Source organism: Microtus oregoni, unplaced genomic scaffold (assembly GCF_018167655.1).
Source record: "Microtus oregoni isolate MIOR12 unplaced genomic scaffold, Mior012 000040F_ref0000088, whole genome shotgun sequence".
Classification (NCBI taxonomy): domain Eukaryota; kingdom Metazoa; phylum Chordata; class Mammalia; order Rodentia; family Cricetidae; genus Microtus; species Microtus oregoni.
This window is the reverse complement of record NW_024543207.1, coordinates 15,438,691-15,455,914: the sequence shown is the minus strand read 5'-3', so window position 1 is coordinate 15,455,914 and position 17,224 is coordinate 15,438,691. Positions and strand designations below refer to the sequence as shown.

Genomic DNA, 17,224 nt, shown 5'->3' with positions numbered 1-17,224 from the left:
AAAACACAGGAGAGCCAGGTATTAAATATTTTACAGGCTTAGAGAAAGACAAAATGTGCCTCTGGCAAGATGGGCCTCATTCCTTCTGATGTGGGACATTGTGTGCGAACTCACACCCCTGCCCAAGGAGCTGCAGACACACAGGGGCTGGTGATGAGGGATGCCCACAGGTGCAGGCTCTTTCAGCAGGAAGGTCCTCGGCCATGGTAGAAGGAAGTCACCTACCTTTTCCAGCCTGGCTTTTCCTTTCTGAACCCTAGTGTTTTTCTTGTGTTTATGATGTCCTTCATCTCTACTTACTAGTGACATTTAAATTTTCCCCACTTGCTTAGCTAGGAATAGCAAAAAACCAAAACATCCCCTGGAAGATATTGTTAAGAATATGTGCATCCTGGAACTAGCTCTGTAGACCAGGCTGGTCTCGAACTCACAGAGATCCGCCTGCCTCTGCCTCCCGAGTGCTGGGATTACAGGCTCCAAAACCACAGAGAAACCCTGTCTCAAAAAACCAAAAAAAAAAAAAGAATATGTGCATCCATGTAACAATAATTATTAAAGAAGAGTTTATAAATTTGAGAGGGTGAGAAGACACAGAAGGAGTTGAGTGGGTGAGGGAGGAGGAGAAGTGGTACAGATGCAATGCTCGTATATAAAACTCTCAATAAAAATTATCGTCTAAAAAACAAAAAGCAAACCAAACCAACCAAAGAAGGCCTGCCTGACCACCAGCTTCTAAAGCATCCTTTCTTCACGGAACTCGGCCTTGATGGACAGCACCAACATCCCCAGAAGTGGTGCTTTCCAGGAAGTGGTGCTTTCCAGGAAGTGGTGCTTTCCAGGTTTTATTTTTGATCCACATTGAGAGTGAAGATGCTTTTAAATGTAAAATATACATTCCTGCTTGCCTCACAAGCACACAGAATGAATGCCAAGCCTTCTGTGGTTATGGAGACCAGGCAGACCTTCAGCTCTAACCTCTGGGCAGCCACGTAATAACGCCATCAGGACCCGGAACACAGAGCAGGTTCTGCATCGTGTAGGTGATTTTTCCGGCCCTCATATATTTTGACTCCCCCAGTTTCTCTTGAGATGTTTATTTTTCCTGTGTCTTCTCTGTAATTACTTGTTCAAATTTATTGATGCTTTTTAATTTTTTTTCAAAATCTCTAAATTTATGACCTTTGGGTTTACTTTAGAATACACAAGCTCTAAAAACAGTGCTTTTTTTCTTCCTATAAAGTGAATTAGTGTTATTCAAAATATATAATTATGCATTTCAAAATGGCTAGATGGGTGAACCTTGAAATTTTAACCATAAAGAATGACACATGCCTAAGAGAATGAATGAGGTAAATACTTTGAGTGTGCCAATAACCAATAAATACATGTTTTGAACCAGCATGCTGTACTCTCTAAATATATATATGCATTGGGTGTTAATTAGAAATGGAAGAGGAGGATGGAATGGTGTCTCAGAGGCTCAGACCACTCTTTAGTCTTCAGATGACCCTGGTTCCTTCCTTTCCCAGCACTCCCATGGTGGCTCACAATCTTCTGGAACTCTAGATCCAGGGGATTCGATGTCTTCTGATCTCTGTGGTATCCCACATCTACAAGTAGTACATAGATACACACACAGACACATTCACACTCATACACACATGCTCACACGTAAAATAAAGAAGCAAATGAATATCTGAAAATAAAAGAACTCACAGGGACCAGTGAGATGACTCGGCAGGCAAAGATGCTGGCTGAGCCAGTCCTGACACCTGTGCTCTGACACCTTGGAATCCACATAAAGGTGGAAGAGGGGACCAGTTCCACAAGTTGTCCTCTGACTTCCATATGTACACCATGGCATACGTGTCCATATACATCACAAACACATACTAGTAAGAATAATAATGATGATGATGCTAAATTCAAAATTTGAAAAGAAATTATAGACTCTTAGGGAATCAAAAAGAGACGTTTTGGTGTAAGGCTACATAAGTTTAGATCTGTTTAGTCAAGAAGGCTCACATGCTATATCTTGGTATATGGATAGCATCTTTCTCTTTCCTGTTTCAGGTCCCAAGGCTTTTGAACAAACACTGACTATATGTGGGATGCTTCTTATGATGGTCATATTTGGCCCTAAAACCTATGAGCTCAGGAACCCCAGGTTAGAAAAAGGAAAAAGCAGCCCTTACCTTTTTGTAGAGACTCCTCAGATCTCGGTACTGCCACATGCTGTTGAGGACCTGAGATGCAGCCTTAACCACCTTTGGAGAGTGCCTGGAAAAGACAGGACAGGAAATGCAGATGACCAATGGTGTCTAGTTTGAAAGTACGTTGTCTCTTCAGAAGAGAATAAAATCCACATCCTCTGGGTTTTTCTCTTCAGCAGACTATTGCTTTCCTTGACCCATTCTTCTCAATGGCACATCTGGAAGGTGACCGCAGGAGGGCACTAGAATTTGTCAAAGACATTCCAAACGCAAACACCTGAACCATGACACTCAGGGTGAAAACAGATATAGCCTCTAATTATACAAAATGGAAGAGATATATGAAAAAAAGTGATTCTGCAGCACTGAATGAGTCTAGGGATTTTTACAGCAATGTTAAGCCACACATGGGTAATAAGAAGAATGGAGACAGCCATATCCCCAGGGCACAGGTACAGCTATGGGGCTGGCACCCTGACCTGTGTGAGCACAAGCAATGCTTCTGTTGCCTGTGGATGCTAAGCATACATAACACACACAAACACACACACACACACACACACACACACACACACACACACAGAGATGGGCACAGACACACAGATGGGCACAGACACACAGATGAACACACACACACACACACACACACACACACACACACACCTAACATGGATACCTAAGAATGCTCGTAAACAAGAATCTCTGAAGCCCTGTGTGCTCCTCAAGTTTGGTCTTTTTGGATCAATGTCACAGGAACTCATAGATATAGTATATAGATTTTTTTCTTGTAACCAAGTAATAAGGCTTCCAAAGCAATGGAGAGTTCAGAAATTGACTCCTCATATGGCAGGGCCACTGACAAGTCTTTGAAGTGAGACCAAAAATGTCTTTGACTCTTACACCCTCGCTGTTGTCCCCTCTTCCTGAAGAATCAGAGGACCAGGACACCTGCTTCTAGATAGGGTCTTCTAATAATGATGGGGATGCTTGTACCCATTGAATCTCAACAATATGGCGGCCTTAAGCTAGACCTTCACAATGACAACACCAGGGCACAAATCAATGTGGATGGGGGGCTGACATCTCATAAGGTCCCAGCCCAATATGAAGAACTACAGGCAACCAATAGGTGCCGAGAGGGGATGAACAGGTGCTCATCAGGAGCAGGGCCCCAGGTAAGCTATTCGTTCCCCAGTGGTCAGCCCCAAACATGTAAATTAGAGCAGCATTAAATGGGAACAGACCACTCCCCCCAACACACACCAATAAAAATTACAGGAGTCTTAAGAGACCATGAATTTGAGAGGGGGTTGGGGGATGGGGAGTTTGGGAAGGGGAGAGGGAGGGTGGAATTATAAGAACTCATGTATGAAATTCTCAAAATGTTAACGAAAAAGACATCTTTGAAATAAAAAGGCCTTTGAGATGCAAAGGAAGCAGATGGTGGATGGGCTGGGGTGGGCTTGAATTTGAGAGCTGAAATAAACGAACATCTACGACAGGCACTCTATAGTGAAGTCATGGAACGGCAGGACATGTGGAGAGCATGGCTACTGTTCTTCTGGGTCTTCACGTTTGTAATTTACACAAGCTAAGGTTAAAGCGCCTGTGTCCACTGACTGAAGAGCAACAGTGACAGCTACCTGTTTCTGAGAAACAACCCAACTTTGGCTGTATTATAACAACAACAACAACAAAAATGAGGTTCTACGAATTCCATTTTTTTGTCCATAATACATTAATACATTAGCTACAATAAGATAACATTTGTTTTATTTCACTAAAATGAATGGATGTTTAATTATTCTATAATTTATGATAGTACCATGCTCTAGCTCAAGTTTTAAGTTTCTGTAACTTAGAGAAATGTAAACCTTTTCAAGGATACAGATTAGAGCCCCGGTTGGCCTTGCAGAACCAAGGTTAAACAAAGACTAAATGCTTTTGTGTTTTTACCGCTGCTACTCAGTAATTTGTCTCTGGCAATGCCCAGGCAACCCTGGAGGAACATTATTAAAATTCAGGTAATGGTGGTGTGGCTGACACATTAGAATGAAAAATTCCTCGGACACAGTGTAATTTTTTGGTTTGTTTCAACTTCTTCTTTAGTTACAAAATAAGACTGTGAATGCTTATGAGAAGCAGGTTAGCCTCTCAATTAAAATACCAGAATAGCATGGTGTTTTAGCAGCAGGAAGGTCAAAAGGCACACTGCCCTCTTCTTCGTCTTTCCTTTTGATTCCTCCACTGACTAGTGTCATAAAAATATCTACTTGAAAAGCTGTCACTGTCAACAGAAGGACTAGAAAAACTGAATGTTCCTAAGCGATTATAACCCGAGTCATAGCACACAGCTCTATACTGACAAGCAACAATCCAGACTATTAATAGCTTCTTTGCCTTATGATAAATACAATGACACATCCAACACAATTTCCCATATAACTGTTGAAATAATGAAAGTAGATATTTGGAACAGATGGACATGATAGAATGTCTGCAGTGTATGTTTAAAAATGATACGAAAATAGTAAGTCATCAGACTTCAAAACAATGTGCACTCGCTCCTATAAGTGTTGATAACAATTACACAGGGCTTTCATCTTCCTGGGAGCTGTCAAATCCGGGGTGGCTGAAGATGTCTGATGGTGCGATTCCTCATGGCTGTACAACTCGGTCACATGGGAATAGCATTGCAGAGTACCAGGTGCCTTGAATGACTTCCCAGCACCATAGGGATTGTGGTTTCGGTGCACTGTGGTCCCATCACCACATGGTTAGGTTTGCTCATACTTCGAAGTAAAATGTAAAAATATTTAAAACTTGAGGACCGCAGCTAGGCATATTTGGGTTTTGTTCTATGCTCTTGTTTGTTTGCTTTGCCATGTTTGTTTGCATGCTGTTTCAAAGAAAAACCAGACTTGAACTGATCTTAGCTCTATAAGCAAGTTTTTAAGAACAATTTTGTGTGGACATATTTGTAATAGTTGTATAGGTTAACAGGAATGAACTGATATTTTTTACTATGCCATTGGCTCCTGAGCTCAAAAGTTCTACTCCCGAAAAGTTTTTTTGTTTTACTAAAACACATCGAGAGCTTCAAGGGAATCCCAATGCTTGTCACCATAGGACTGAGCGACAAATACAAGTTTCACGCTGAGAATCAGAGAAGCTATCCTGGTCTCATTTTGTTTCAGAAGCAGTGAAAAGCAATTATAAATGGAGGTGTAGGTAGGAAGCGAGAGGTAATAAAAACCTTGTTTTGATCCTCCAATTAGTCAGGATATTTGTATACCAAAGAGACAAGCCACATGGAAATTGGAAGGGCTAAGTATGAGAACTGAAATTGTAAGAGACCTGATTCAGCTCAATTTAACACTTGTTATTAAAGTCATAATTCCAGGCTGTTGACAAAGAGTAAAAAAAGATGAAGGAAGAATTTGGTGAAATGAGTGACCGTGGATGAAGAAATGTTTAGGCAAACTAAAGGACACTCGTGAGATCACCAACAGGTGAGCAACACCTGCCCATCTGCAACCCCCAAGTCTGGGGCCACACTTTGAAGGACAGCTCACGGCCACCACAGAAGAGCCGCAAGATTTCACAGGTGATTTCTCCAGACTTTCCAAAGTAGTTTCACCAACTAGTTTTCTTTGGCTATCAGTCTGACCATAGAATCTTGTGTACTCAAGGCCCACTGAGTGTCAGTTACTGCTGTGGAGAAACTCAAGACAACCCAAGGGACTTGATAGATACCCCGCCACCCTCTCCGCACCCCCAGTTTTCTTGTCTTTAAATTCAGAGAATGTACTTTAACCTTGGGATGTCTCGTAAGTACAGGCGAATAGAATGCTCCTGTCGACTGTGGTTTTACTGTGTCTCCTAAGTAGATATGCCTTAAAGAAAAGTGGTCCCAGCAACAATATATTGGGCTCACAACGCTCAAGGGCTCACAACGCTTCTTTTCCTTGAGACCCGCAGGTCTGCTGAGCTATGTGAAGAAGAAAACTACGTAGCTTCCTGGCTATGAACCATGATGTTTTATTTTCAGACAGAACATCATAAGCTGTATATAATTCAAGTCCCAAATCTACATTGAACAATTGCCTGAGTCTGATGGGCTTCACCCCTTGACACAAAAACGTATTCAAATCTAATGCTGAATTGTTGAACGAGCCTATTTAAGGATCTCAGGGTATTTAAACCCCCCCCCCCGAAACTTTTTATAGCACATTGCCAATAACAGAGTTAAATGAAATAATGAGACAGAGTTTCCAGAGAGTCTCAAAGAGCATTTCTCACCATCTTCAATAACAAAAGAAAAATTAATTATTTAGCATTTAGATGTAAAGGAACGGGAGGCAGGGAATGAAAAGGCAAGAAGTCGGCAGGCCCTTGATAATAAAAAGTTTACCCATTTAATCTTCTTTGATTACACTGAGGGACTTGCAGAAGACAAAATTTAATTAAGGATAGTGAAGGTTTCTGTAAAGGCTGATATAGTAGCTGATACACTAACATCTTAGCTGGCGAAGTTTTTTTTTTTATTTTAGTTGCATACAGTAAGATACCCTTGATTCTTAAATCTCAGGGAATATTGCCTCTCTGCCTGGGGAATTTCTATTTAACATTTCAGATTTGATGACCCCTGATTCCAGGAAGGGTATCACGCCAGGCCTGCCTTCAGTTTTAGGTTAGAAAGCAAGAACATAGCAAATTACCTGCCCAGAATCTTACAGCGGTTAAAGGAGCAGACGAGTAGAATTAGTTCTCTCTGACTCCATAGGAAGGACACACAGAGAAGACGCCTGTGTGATGACTTGGAACACAGAACCTAAGGATACGGGTCCATTGATACAGGGACTGGCAAGCACATTTGAGAAACAACAGCAGGGAGATAATGTCATGTTTCCAGACTAAACTGGTTGGCTGCCCTGTGAAGGAACTCAGATTGTAGGCTGGGGTGTGCAGTCTTTCTTAGCAATGTAAATACAATGCTGCCCAGACCTACTCCAACACAAAGATAATGCTGCCCGGACTTACTCCAACGCAAAGACAATGCCGCCCTGAGTTACTCCAATGCAAAGACAATACTGCCCCTGACTTACTCCAATGCACAGGCAATGCCACCCCTGACTTACTCTAACCCAAAGACCACATTGTCCCTTGACTTACTTATCTCCTTTGCTTTTGGAGATGCCGACCAACTTCTCAATGCCACCAGCATCCCGTAAGGCCTTGGCATTCTCCATGTTCTTGGTGATCACTTCGTGCAGGGTGCAGCACACAGCTGTCACGGTGTCATCTGACATGGCCTTGCTCCCTGCGTTGTTGCTGTTGTTCCCTCCAGGAAGCCGGTGGACCAGGTCTCGCATGGCATATTTGCCTTTAGGAAAGAGAACGAAGGGAACAGTTTAGGGAAGGTGAAGGTGGAAGGAGAGGGACAATGGAGAGCTGGGATCAGAAGAGGAAAAGTGGGTGTGGGAAGGCACTGCCTGTTCTGTGCAGGGTGATTTCAGAAGGCACAGGAAGTTTGTTGCCCACTGACAGCCACTGGGTCCAGGACATCCTCACCCCAACACTGTGGATATTCAAATCTATGGAAGCCTGGATCTCACACAAAGCAGCAGATGTCCATCTGTCCTCACACTTTAAATTACTTCTCCATCACTTCTCTGTTGACGTCACACTGCTACAAATTCTGCACATAACTAATGCATGTGAATATTAATCAAATAATTTCGATCTGCAGGTGGATGAGTTCTGGCTGAGTCATATGCAGTACTGAGGACCAACTGCAGTTGCTCACAGCCAAGGCCCAGGGTCTGGTCGTCCATAGATGTAGGACTGGTTCTCTTTGGGAGTGACATTATGGCTCTAACCTTCACTGATTTCAGGTTTTAAAGCAAGAACAACAAGGGCACGAAATCTATAAGATTATCTTAAAGATGAACTGAGGCATCTTTATTCCATAATTAAGAAAGAACACAGCTTCAACAGATGCCACGTTGATATCCCCGGAAGTAAATAAAATGTATAGTGACGAGCACAACAGCATGAACTGAGACTGGGATCTGTATGATGTAACAGCGGTCGTAGGGGAGGCGACCTTGACAAATTGTCTAATGCAGTAGCCTGTGTACTCTGGTCACCTTGTCTCTCCCATGAGCTTTTACTGCACGATTCTGTAATGCAGCATTAACTAACCTGGCATGTTTTTCTTCGTGTGAAAGTAAAATAAAACCCAACTTTGCTTACTTAATTCACTTTATCATTACCGGTCTTGCCTCTCCCAATGATAAAGGTACTTACAGTGACAGATTTATGGAGTGTTTTTAGAATACAAAGCACTTTAGACATTACCAACAGCCCAGCAGGACAATTAATGCATCCCACCCGCAGTTTCCAATTCTGCTCCTTTAATTTACTTCTGGAAGTAAACAAGAGCCTGCAGCAAAGTCTGTTGTCCCTGAATTATTTTGGGCAGAATTGGCAAGTGTTCCACGTCAGGTCCCTTACTCACCTCCCACCCCAGGACTAGACATATGTAGCCAGCTTCTAATAGTTACAGGAAATACTTTGACTGCAACAGACCTCTAAATGACACCTCCTTCTGCTGAGAAACTGCCCAGTGTGTGGCAATGTGGGGCAGGAGAAAGAATCCCAAGGGAATAGGCAGTATCTTAGCTCCAGGCAGTAATAAATAAAACATAGGCTCTGTAATATGATATTTTGATATCTGCTCTTATCCTTATTTTAGTGGCTTATTTTAGCATGGACAGAAAACGCTGATGTTTAAATTACGGAAATAGAAGAGTGTCTGCATTCAGTTGATGACAGTAGAGGAAGTGTCTGAGAGAAACGCTTTGACTTGAAAACCCCCCAAAGTGGCGTATTTATTTTCTAATGACAGCATTCAAAGTGGCTTGCAGAGGATGCTTTGCGTGTGGATAGTCCTCACAGCAAATTGCTTGATATATTTATCGTTAAATCAACTCAACTCTGACGAAGAGCTTGCTTCTTGTCGAGCTCAGCATGCCTGCGGTTTTATCATAAGCTACCGGAAGACAATCTGTCAACCATCGACGAAAGGAGATGGACATGTCCTTTCCTCCCTGCCTCCGTAAGGGAAGTGATGCAGGAAGTTCTGACGACTAGGACTGAGAGACACTTCAACCATCCAGTATGTGGGACATTCACACTTTGAGTGTGGAAGACTGGTCCTGTGACCTTAATATTCCCATGGTTGAAAGCGAAAATGTTGAGAAGAGACTTATCTGCAGAATTTCTTTGTTTGGGCTGCTGTTTTGGCTTAAAAATGCCAGGTGCAAAGAATGTGGCTTCGTTGGAAGAGGGCTTGCTTACCATGCACAAAACACTGGGTGTGAGCTCTAGCACTTGAGAGGTGGGGCTAGAACAATAAAAAGTTCAAGGTCATTCATCCTTGCATAAACAGAAGGTTTGAGGCAAGCCGAGACTACTTGAGACCTTGACTCTAAGTAATTAAGTAAATAAATGAATCTACGCTGGATAATTGTGAATGTGTTATTTCTTCATAGTCTCCCAATCTGTAAAACCTTTAGGAGACACAACTTTTCTGTAATGTTTGTGTTGGATTCCATGAATACCTACTCAGTAGCCCGTCTCTCTTCCACCTCTCAGCTGGTGGGCTAAATGAATACTGAGAAAATTCTATAGTTGAATGCTTTAGTTTACCAAAGGATCCTTGCATACACCAAAAAATGAAAAACATAAAAATGAAAAAAGGAAAAGAATAGATGGGTGAGGTGAGCTTGCTATCATTACTGCTACTGTTTTATTTTAAATATTATCATTCTGAATCAAACCAGATTTATTAGTGTACCTTGTCTTTAGCCACTCAGGGTTAATATTCATGTCTTGTGTCCTTTAAGAACTGTGTTTGAAAGTGCCTTCTCCAAATTTACACCCCATAATCAAGCTAATAAAATGTAAATAAGCAAGTAAATAAAGTAAAAAAAATAATGTGAACCATTTTAGGAGTTTCCTAGACACCAAAGAACCTTAGGAAATATGGGGTGTAAAACTTTAGGTATGTATGGTGTTCTGCAGATTTTTATATGATGTCACATTTGTGGTGATAACTGTCCTGTTTATCAAGAGTCTGACATAAGAGTTGGGTGTGATGGCTCTCATTCGGAATCCTAGAACTTAGGGATTGACATAAAGTTAGAGGTCAGGCTGAAACAGTATAATGATGATGATGATGACAAATAGAAACAATTAAGCCAATACGAAATGGTTGACCAGGGAACACAAAGAGGACTGAGCTCCCGTTTACTGTGACCAGTATCCTCATCCTGATCAGGTGTCAGGAATGACTGACAGTCTTTCAGAGAGACATATGTTCTCCTCTCTTTAAAGAATGCAACCTTTTAATATAAAGGTATCAGAGAGCCATTTCCTTTGCTGGGAATCCTGGAGTGCACTTGGATGGATGAGCAGAAGGCCTGGAGCTGTCTCACACCCTCCCATGTCTGCATCTACGCTTATACCAAGTGTGCCTGTTCTCACGTGGGTCGCCAATTAACTCCCGTGGTAGGACACGTGTCACAGCCTTGGTATTACTGGTTAGGGTGGGTACGCAACTGCAGATACCCAGCTTCACTGGTAGCAGATGATTCCTGATGTTCTCTCATGCTGCCTAAGATCCAGATTACCCACTGTGCCTTTGTAAAAAAGTATCCTGCTTACAGCATGCTCACACGCAGTGATAAACACTAGGCTGCTGCTGACAGTCAAAACTGACATCATCAACACAATGAAGAAGTCGGGATTCCCACAGCTCATTCAGATTCCAATCAGACCACCCGGAGAAGCTGGATGGCTTACTAATCCAAGATCAATAAAATAAAGATCTAAGACCAAAGTGAAACACACATAACTGTGGCTAACATCACATTTCAAACGAGGCTCATTATAAAAGCCTTCTTCCCACTTCCACTGTCTTTATCGCCTCCTCTGACAGGTTCTACTGTAAAATTTGAACTACACTTTATTCAAATGGAGCCCTCTTCTAATGAATCCTTCAGAGTTCACTGAACAGATCCTTGTGAAGGTTTCTAAGACACATGGTAAGACAAACGATTATCAGCAGCGACAATGACTACTACAACAACGAAGCCTGGAAATGCAACAATACACATTGATGAGCCTGAGTTAAAACAACTCAGAGTAGGAGTTTCATACGTATTGAATGCCTTTTCTATCTGTGTACTTTCCTTAGCTATAGGTATTCACGATGTATAATGAGTCTAAATCTCACCAGCATGTAATCAGGTAAATAAAATCTGTAACCATGACCTTACCAGCTATGTTACATTAGAGGCAAATAAAATTTAATTAGACATGACAAGGCTATTAAGGAATTAGAGCATTTTGCATGTGAAATTGGTTATCTGCAGCCTCCTCCTAGGACACTGGCTTTGCTCAAGTCACATGGTTTAGGGGATTTCAGCCCTATTGGTAGCATGGTCGGGATCACTGAAAACATGAGCTCAGAATCTGGAGTAATCTACCTGGCCTTGGTAGCTCAGATGAAAAGGAATGGAGCATTTCCATCAAGAGAAAAAGCTAACTGTTGAGACTTGTTGCATACATTTCTCACTTGCTAACCACAAAGAAGTCTTTCTGAATAGATCAGTCCTGCCGACTACGTCTGTGTCTATAAAACCGCAAGACGTTCAATAAATGGCCGCAAACCATACAGCTAAGCAGACGTCTATGGTGTCATCTGCACTTCAGTATGAGAGAAGACTAGTAAGGAAAACCTGTTCCTAGCTTGTCTGCCCCCTGGCAGCAATCACATCAACATAAACACAGCACAGAAGATTAACTCAGGGAATAAAGAAGCGAGAAGAGAAAAAGAGTAAAATAAACATGCCATCACATTCCTACAGCCCCTCTGGGCTTCTAACCATTCATCTCTGACATGGACTATATCCTTACAGATGATAGCAAGGTTATCATACGATGAGCCTGTTTGTTCAGGGCAGTGTGAGCATCATGATACATCATGGTAAACATGCACTCTTTCACTCCATATATAGGCACCAGTTATTTGTTGCGGGAGGTCCTCCCACTCCTCCAGCCAATAGCCGCTGAGATACCAGCCCATTGGGGCGTGGTCTCTCTCCCTTTAAAAAGGCGGCCACTTCCCTCTCCTCTCTCTCTTCACTTCCTGCTCCCGCCGGCGTCTAGACTCCCTTCCTGGTTGCGCAGAGGGCTGACGGTGATCTGTAAGTTTTTTCCCCTTTAAATAAATACCACCCTATTAATCATAATTCCAAACTGGTGTGGCATTGTTTGTGACTTACTCCTTCAGTTGGCACCCAACGTTTGGTGTTAGGACCTCTCCTACCCCCGCTCGGCTGCCGGCCACGAGTTCGGCTTGGCGCGAGCCTCCCTTCCTCAGTTGCTGTGGCCGGCAGGCAGCCTGTGGCCTGTGTCTTGTGTGTGGAGCCAGCAGCTTAATATAAATCATCACGCACTGGCTTTTATTGCTGCGGTTCTTTATATTTTCTCTTTAGACTCCTTAGATTGACTTCCAGTCCCCACGCACACTTTCGTCTGCCTCCCCACGTGGATTTAAACTCCACAGGCCCACGTAGTCTCTGCCGCGTGGTTTGCTCTTTTCTGAGTCATTTTTAAATCTCCCTTGCAAGCACAGCTCTTAAGTGGCGTGAAACAGAGCACGCGGTTGCTGAAAGCTGCAACCCCTCAGGGTGACTCTGTCACGTGGAGGCATAAGTGGCTTCCAGGTTGCTCTTCTCTACCCCTGGATTGTGGGTTTCTGGTTTGGTCTCTGGAATTGATTTAATTACATTTACTTTGTTGAGCAACTTACATTTTCCAGTTTTTAACAAATACTAGATGGACTCTGAAACAGGACCCTGTTTTCGTCGTGACTTGGCAACAGTGCCACCTGCTGGATAATAGGTAATATGGCAGTTTTCGTTTCCAATGTGAATTTTACTGTTCTGGTTACCAATACAATGGGTTATATCATGCAAGGTTTATATGACTATGGGGATAACTTAATTTACTGGTTACTAGGTTTCAGTATTCTTTTGCATATTCTATCATTTAGGAAGAACATGGCACTCCTAAGAACCATACAATCTTTACTAGAAACTCATGCAGGTCAGGAGATTCAGGATTCAAAAGAAACAATAATAAAGACAATAATAAAAAGACTTGAAATGATTGAAGAAATGATTGGAGCTGGTGAACAGAGTAATAAGGCAAAAGGACAGGATACAATGCCAACACCAGCTATTAGAACTGGCTTACCCAAGGTTTTAGCGGCATACCCTATACTTAATTCTGACAAAGCGTCAACTTCTAAAGGCTCAAAGGGAGTCAGAGAAGCTAGATGGACGCCAATAGCAATGAATGATCTAAAAGAAATTAAGCAAGCTATTGTTAATTTTGGCTTGCACTCTGCATATGTAAAGGAAATGATAAGGACTTGGGCTTCTAATGCTAGAACTACCCCCCATGATTTCCATCAGTTAGTGTCTGCAGTTTTAGATAATGGACCTTCCTTGATGTTTGGAATTTATTTCAGAGAAGAATTCAAACATATGGAACAGCAAGGAAGAGCAAAAGGTGTCGAGGTTTCCCAAGATCAAATTCTTGGTACAGGAGAATATGCTGATCCACAGGTCCAAGCTGTTTATGACGATGAAGTACTGTGTCTATGTCACCAAGCAGCTTTAAATGCTTGGAATAGGATACAAGATCCAGCAAAAAGGGTTGAATCATATACCAGAATTAGGCAGGGACAGAGAGAACCCTTTATTGACTTTTTGCAAAGATTAATTAAGGCTCTGGACATAGGGGTAACAGACCCAGAAGCTAGACGAATACTTCTTGAATCTCTAGCTTATGAGAATGCAAACATAGAATGTAAAAAGATAATTGGGCCTTTAAAGTCTAGATCAGCACCTATGGATGAATGGATTCAGCATACGATGAATGTTGAGACGTTTAGCTATAACGATGAATCTTGGGTAGGAGAAGCGATTTCCACAGCAATGAGGAGACATCAAACTACCAGGTGTTTTAATTGTGGTAAATTAGGACATCTGAAAAGGGATTGCAGAAACAGAATTTCTAGGAATAATAGCTCCTCTGGGAATGACAAAAATAGGAGACCTAGGCCTTCAGGTATATGTAGGAGATGCGGTAAAGGCCGACATTGGTCCAACGAATGCAGGTCAACAACAAGGCAACCCGATACCATCGGGAAACTCCTTGAGGGGCCTCTTGCAGGACCCCAAGCCAACAGTGGCCCAGTCATTCCCAGTCACAGTGGAGAACGAGCCTCACCAAGAAAATTAAAAGCTCCAATTTCTGCTGAAAAAAGTAATACTGGTCTAAATGATGAATTACGCGTGGAGGATGAGTAAAAAAACCCAGTAGGACAGAGTAAATGTATATTTTGGCAGACTTCTATTAACGATCAAAGACCAAAGCTAAGAGTCTGTATAAATGGCAGTTTTATTGAAGGCTTATTAGACACAGGTGCGGATGTAAGTATCATTACCCCAGAATCTTGGCAGCCAAATTGGCCTCTTCAAGAGGTAGATGTCAGTTCCTGGGAATTGGAACCCTATCTCATGTAAAACAAAGCACAAGATGGGTTGAAAGTATAGGGCCCGAAGGACAAATAGGAAGACTAAGGCCATATATAGCCAATATTGCCATAAATTTATGGGGCCGTGACCTGCTACAGCAATGGAATACCCAGATTAACATTCCTGTAGTTCCAGGAACTCATAATTCTGGGAAGGATATGATGAGGTATTATGGAAAAAGGTCACCAGCCATTTAGGCTGTACAAGAACATACAGCAAATACCAAACCTTTAGAGGTACCAACAGCCCTACCTTTAAAATGGCTAACTGAGAAGCCAATATGGATCAAACAGTGGCCTCTAGCTGAAGATAAACTACAGGCATTGGAACAGCTGGTGCAGGAGCAACTAGATGCTCACCATATTGAAGAATCAACCAGCCCTTGGTATTCTCCTGTGTTTGTTGTAAAAAAGAAATCTGGTAAATGGAGAATGGTGACAGATCTAAGAGCTGTCAACAAAGTAATTCAACCTATGGCCCCACTACAATCTGGAATTCCTTTGCCTTCTCTGTTACCAAAAGGATGGCCTCTTATAGTTATTGATTTGAAAGATTGTTTTTTCACTATACTGTTACAAGAAAAGGATAGAGAAAAATTTGCCTTCACAGTGCCTACTTATAATAATTCTCAGCCTAATAGGAGATATCAATGGACTGTCCTCCCACAGGATATGCTCAATAGTCCTACATTGTGCCAATATTTTGTAAGTAAGCCATTGGAAATAATTCGTAAACAATTCCCCAAGTCCATAATTTATCATTACATGGATGACATCTTGTTATCTGATTCAAATAAAGATACTTTAGAAAGGATGTTTGAAGAAGTAAAGAAAGTCTTGCCTAGGTGGGGATTAAAAACTGCCCCCGAAAAGATTCAAAGAGGAAATTCTATTAATTACCTAGGTTACAGAATAGGGTTAGAGAAAATTAAAACGCAAAAGGCGCAAATTAGGAGAGACGGGTTAAAGACTCTTAATGACTTCCAAAGATTGTTAGGAGACATTTCCAGTCTACGACCAGCTGTTGGGATAACACCTGATCTAATAGTTCATTTAAACAAAACCTTAGATGGTGATAAAGATTTGCATAGTCCAAGAAAACTGACAGCTGAAGCAGAAAAGGAACTGACAATGAAAATTACAGGAGGCACATGTGGATAGGGTGAACCCAAATCTTAACTGCATCCTAGTCATATTGCCTTCCAGAATTTCTCCTACAGGGATTCTAATGCAGAGGGAAGATATTATTTTAGAATGGATATTTATACCTAATAAACCAAGTAAAAAATTAAAAACTTATGTGGAAAAAGTCTCTGAATTAATTATAAAAGGTAAGCTGAGACTTCGTCAACTAGCAGGTATAGACCCAGCAAAAATTAGTGCCTTTTACTACTGAAGAAATAAAAAAGCTATGGGAAGACAATGAACCATGGCAAAGAGCTTGTGCTAATTGTTTGGGAGAAATTAATAGCAACTATCCCAAAAGTGGTAGACTTAACTTTATAAAAAGTACTTCTTGGATTCTTCCTAGAATTGTACGTGATGCTCCAACAACTGGAGCCCGTACGTTCTATACTGATGCAAATAAATCAGGGAAAGCAGGTTACAAGTCAGATGAATTGAGTAAGGTGGAACAAAGCCCTTATAATTCTGTCCAGAAGGCAGAATTATATGCCATTCTTATGGTGCTAAGGGATTTTAAAGAACCACTTAATATAGTTACAGATTCACAATATGCAGAAAGAGTTATCTTGCATATTGAAACCGCTGAATTTATACCAGATGACACAGAGTTGACTTCATTGTTTATCCAGGTACAAGACATAATCAGGAATAGGCTTTGTCCGATGTACATAACACACATCCGGTCCCATACAGGTCTGCCTGGTCTTCTTGCCCAAGGCAACATTGAGATTGATCAATTATTGATTGGAAGTGTGTTGCAGGCCTCAGAATTTCATAAGAAGCATCATGTCAATAGTAAAGGCCTAAAGAAAGAATTTTCCATTACTTGGCAACAAGCTAAGGACATTATAAAGAGATGTCCTACTTGTTCTTTCTATAATCAAACACCGTTGCCTGCAGGGAGTAACCCAAAGGGTACTAAGAGAAATGAAATCTGGCAGATGGATGTGTTCCACTTTATGGAATTTGGTAAATTAAAATATGTACACCACACCATAGACACGTATTCAGGTTTTCAATGGGCTACTGCCCTGAGCTCAGAAAAGGCTGATTCAGTAATCACACATTTATTGGAAGTTATGGCCATCATGGGTATACCTGCACAAATAAAGACAGATAATGGTCCAGCATATGTATCTAAGAAAAT

General features: G+C 41.6%; 1 protein-coding gene across 3 annotated transcripts in view; it reads right to left on the bottom strand.

The window, feature by feature from the left end:
- Ctnnd2 (catenin delta 2) overlaps positions 1-17,224 on the bottom strand; it is a 752,815-nt gene that overhangs the window by 33,594 nt on the left and 701,997 nt on the right. For all 3 annotated transcript variants that reach the window (XM_041632036.1, XM_041632037.1, XM_041632038.1), the window contains 2 exons: positions 7,389-7,599; positions 2,196-2,280 (listed from right to left, as the gene is read on the bottom strand). In XM_041632036.1, coding sequence (XP_041487970.1) covers positions 2,196-2,280; positions 7,389-7,599 — 296 coding nt within the window. The remainder of the gene's footprint in view (positions 1-2,195; positions 2,281-7,388; positions 7,600-17,224) is intronic.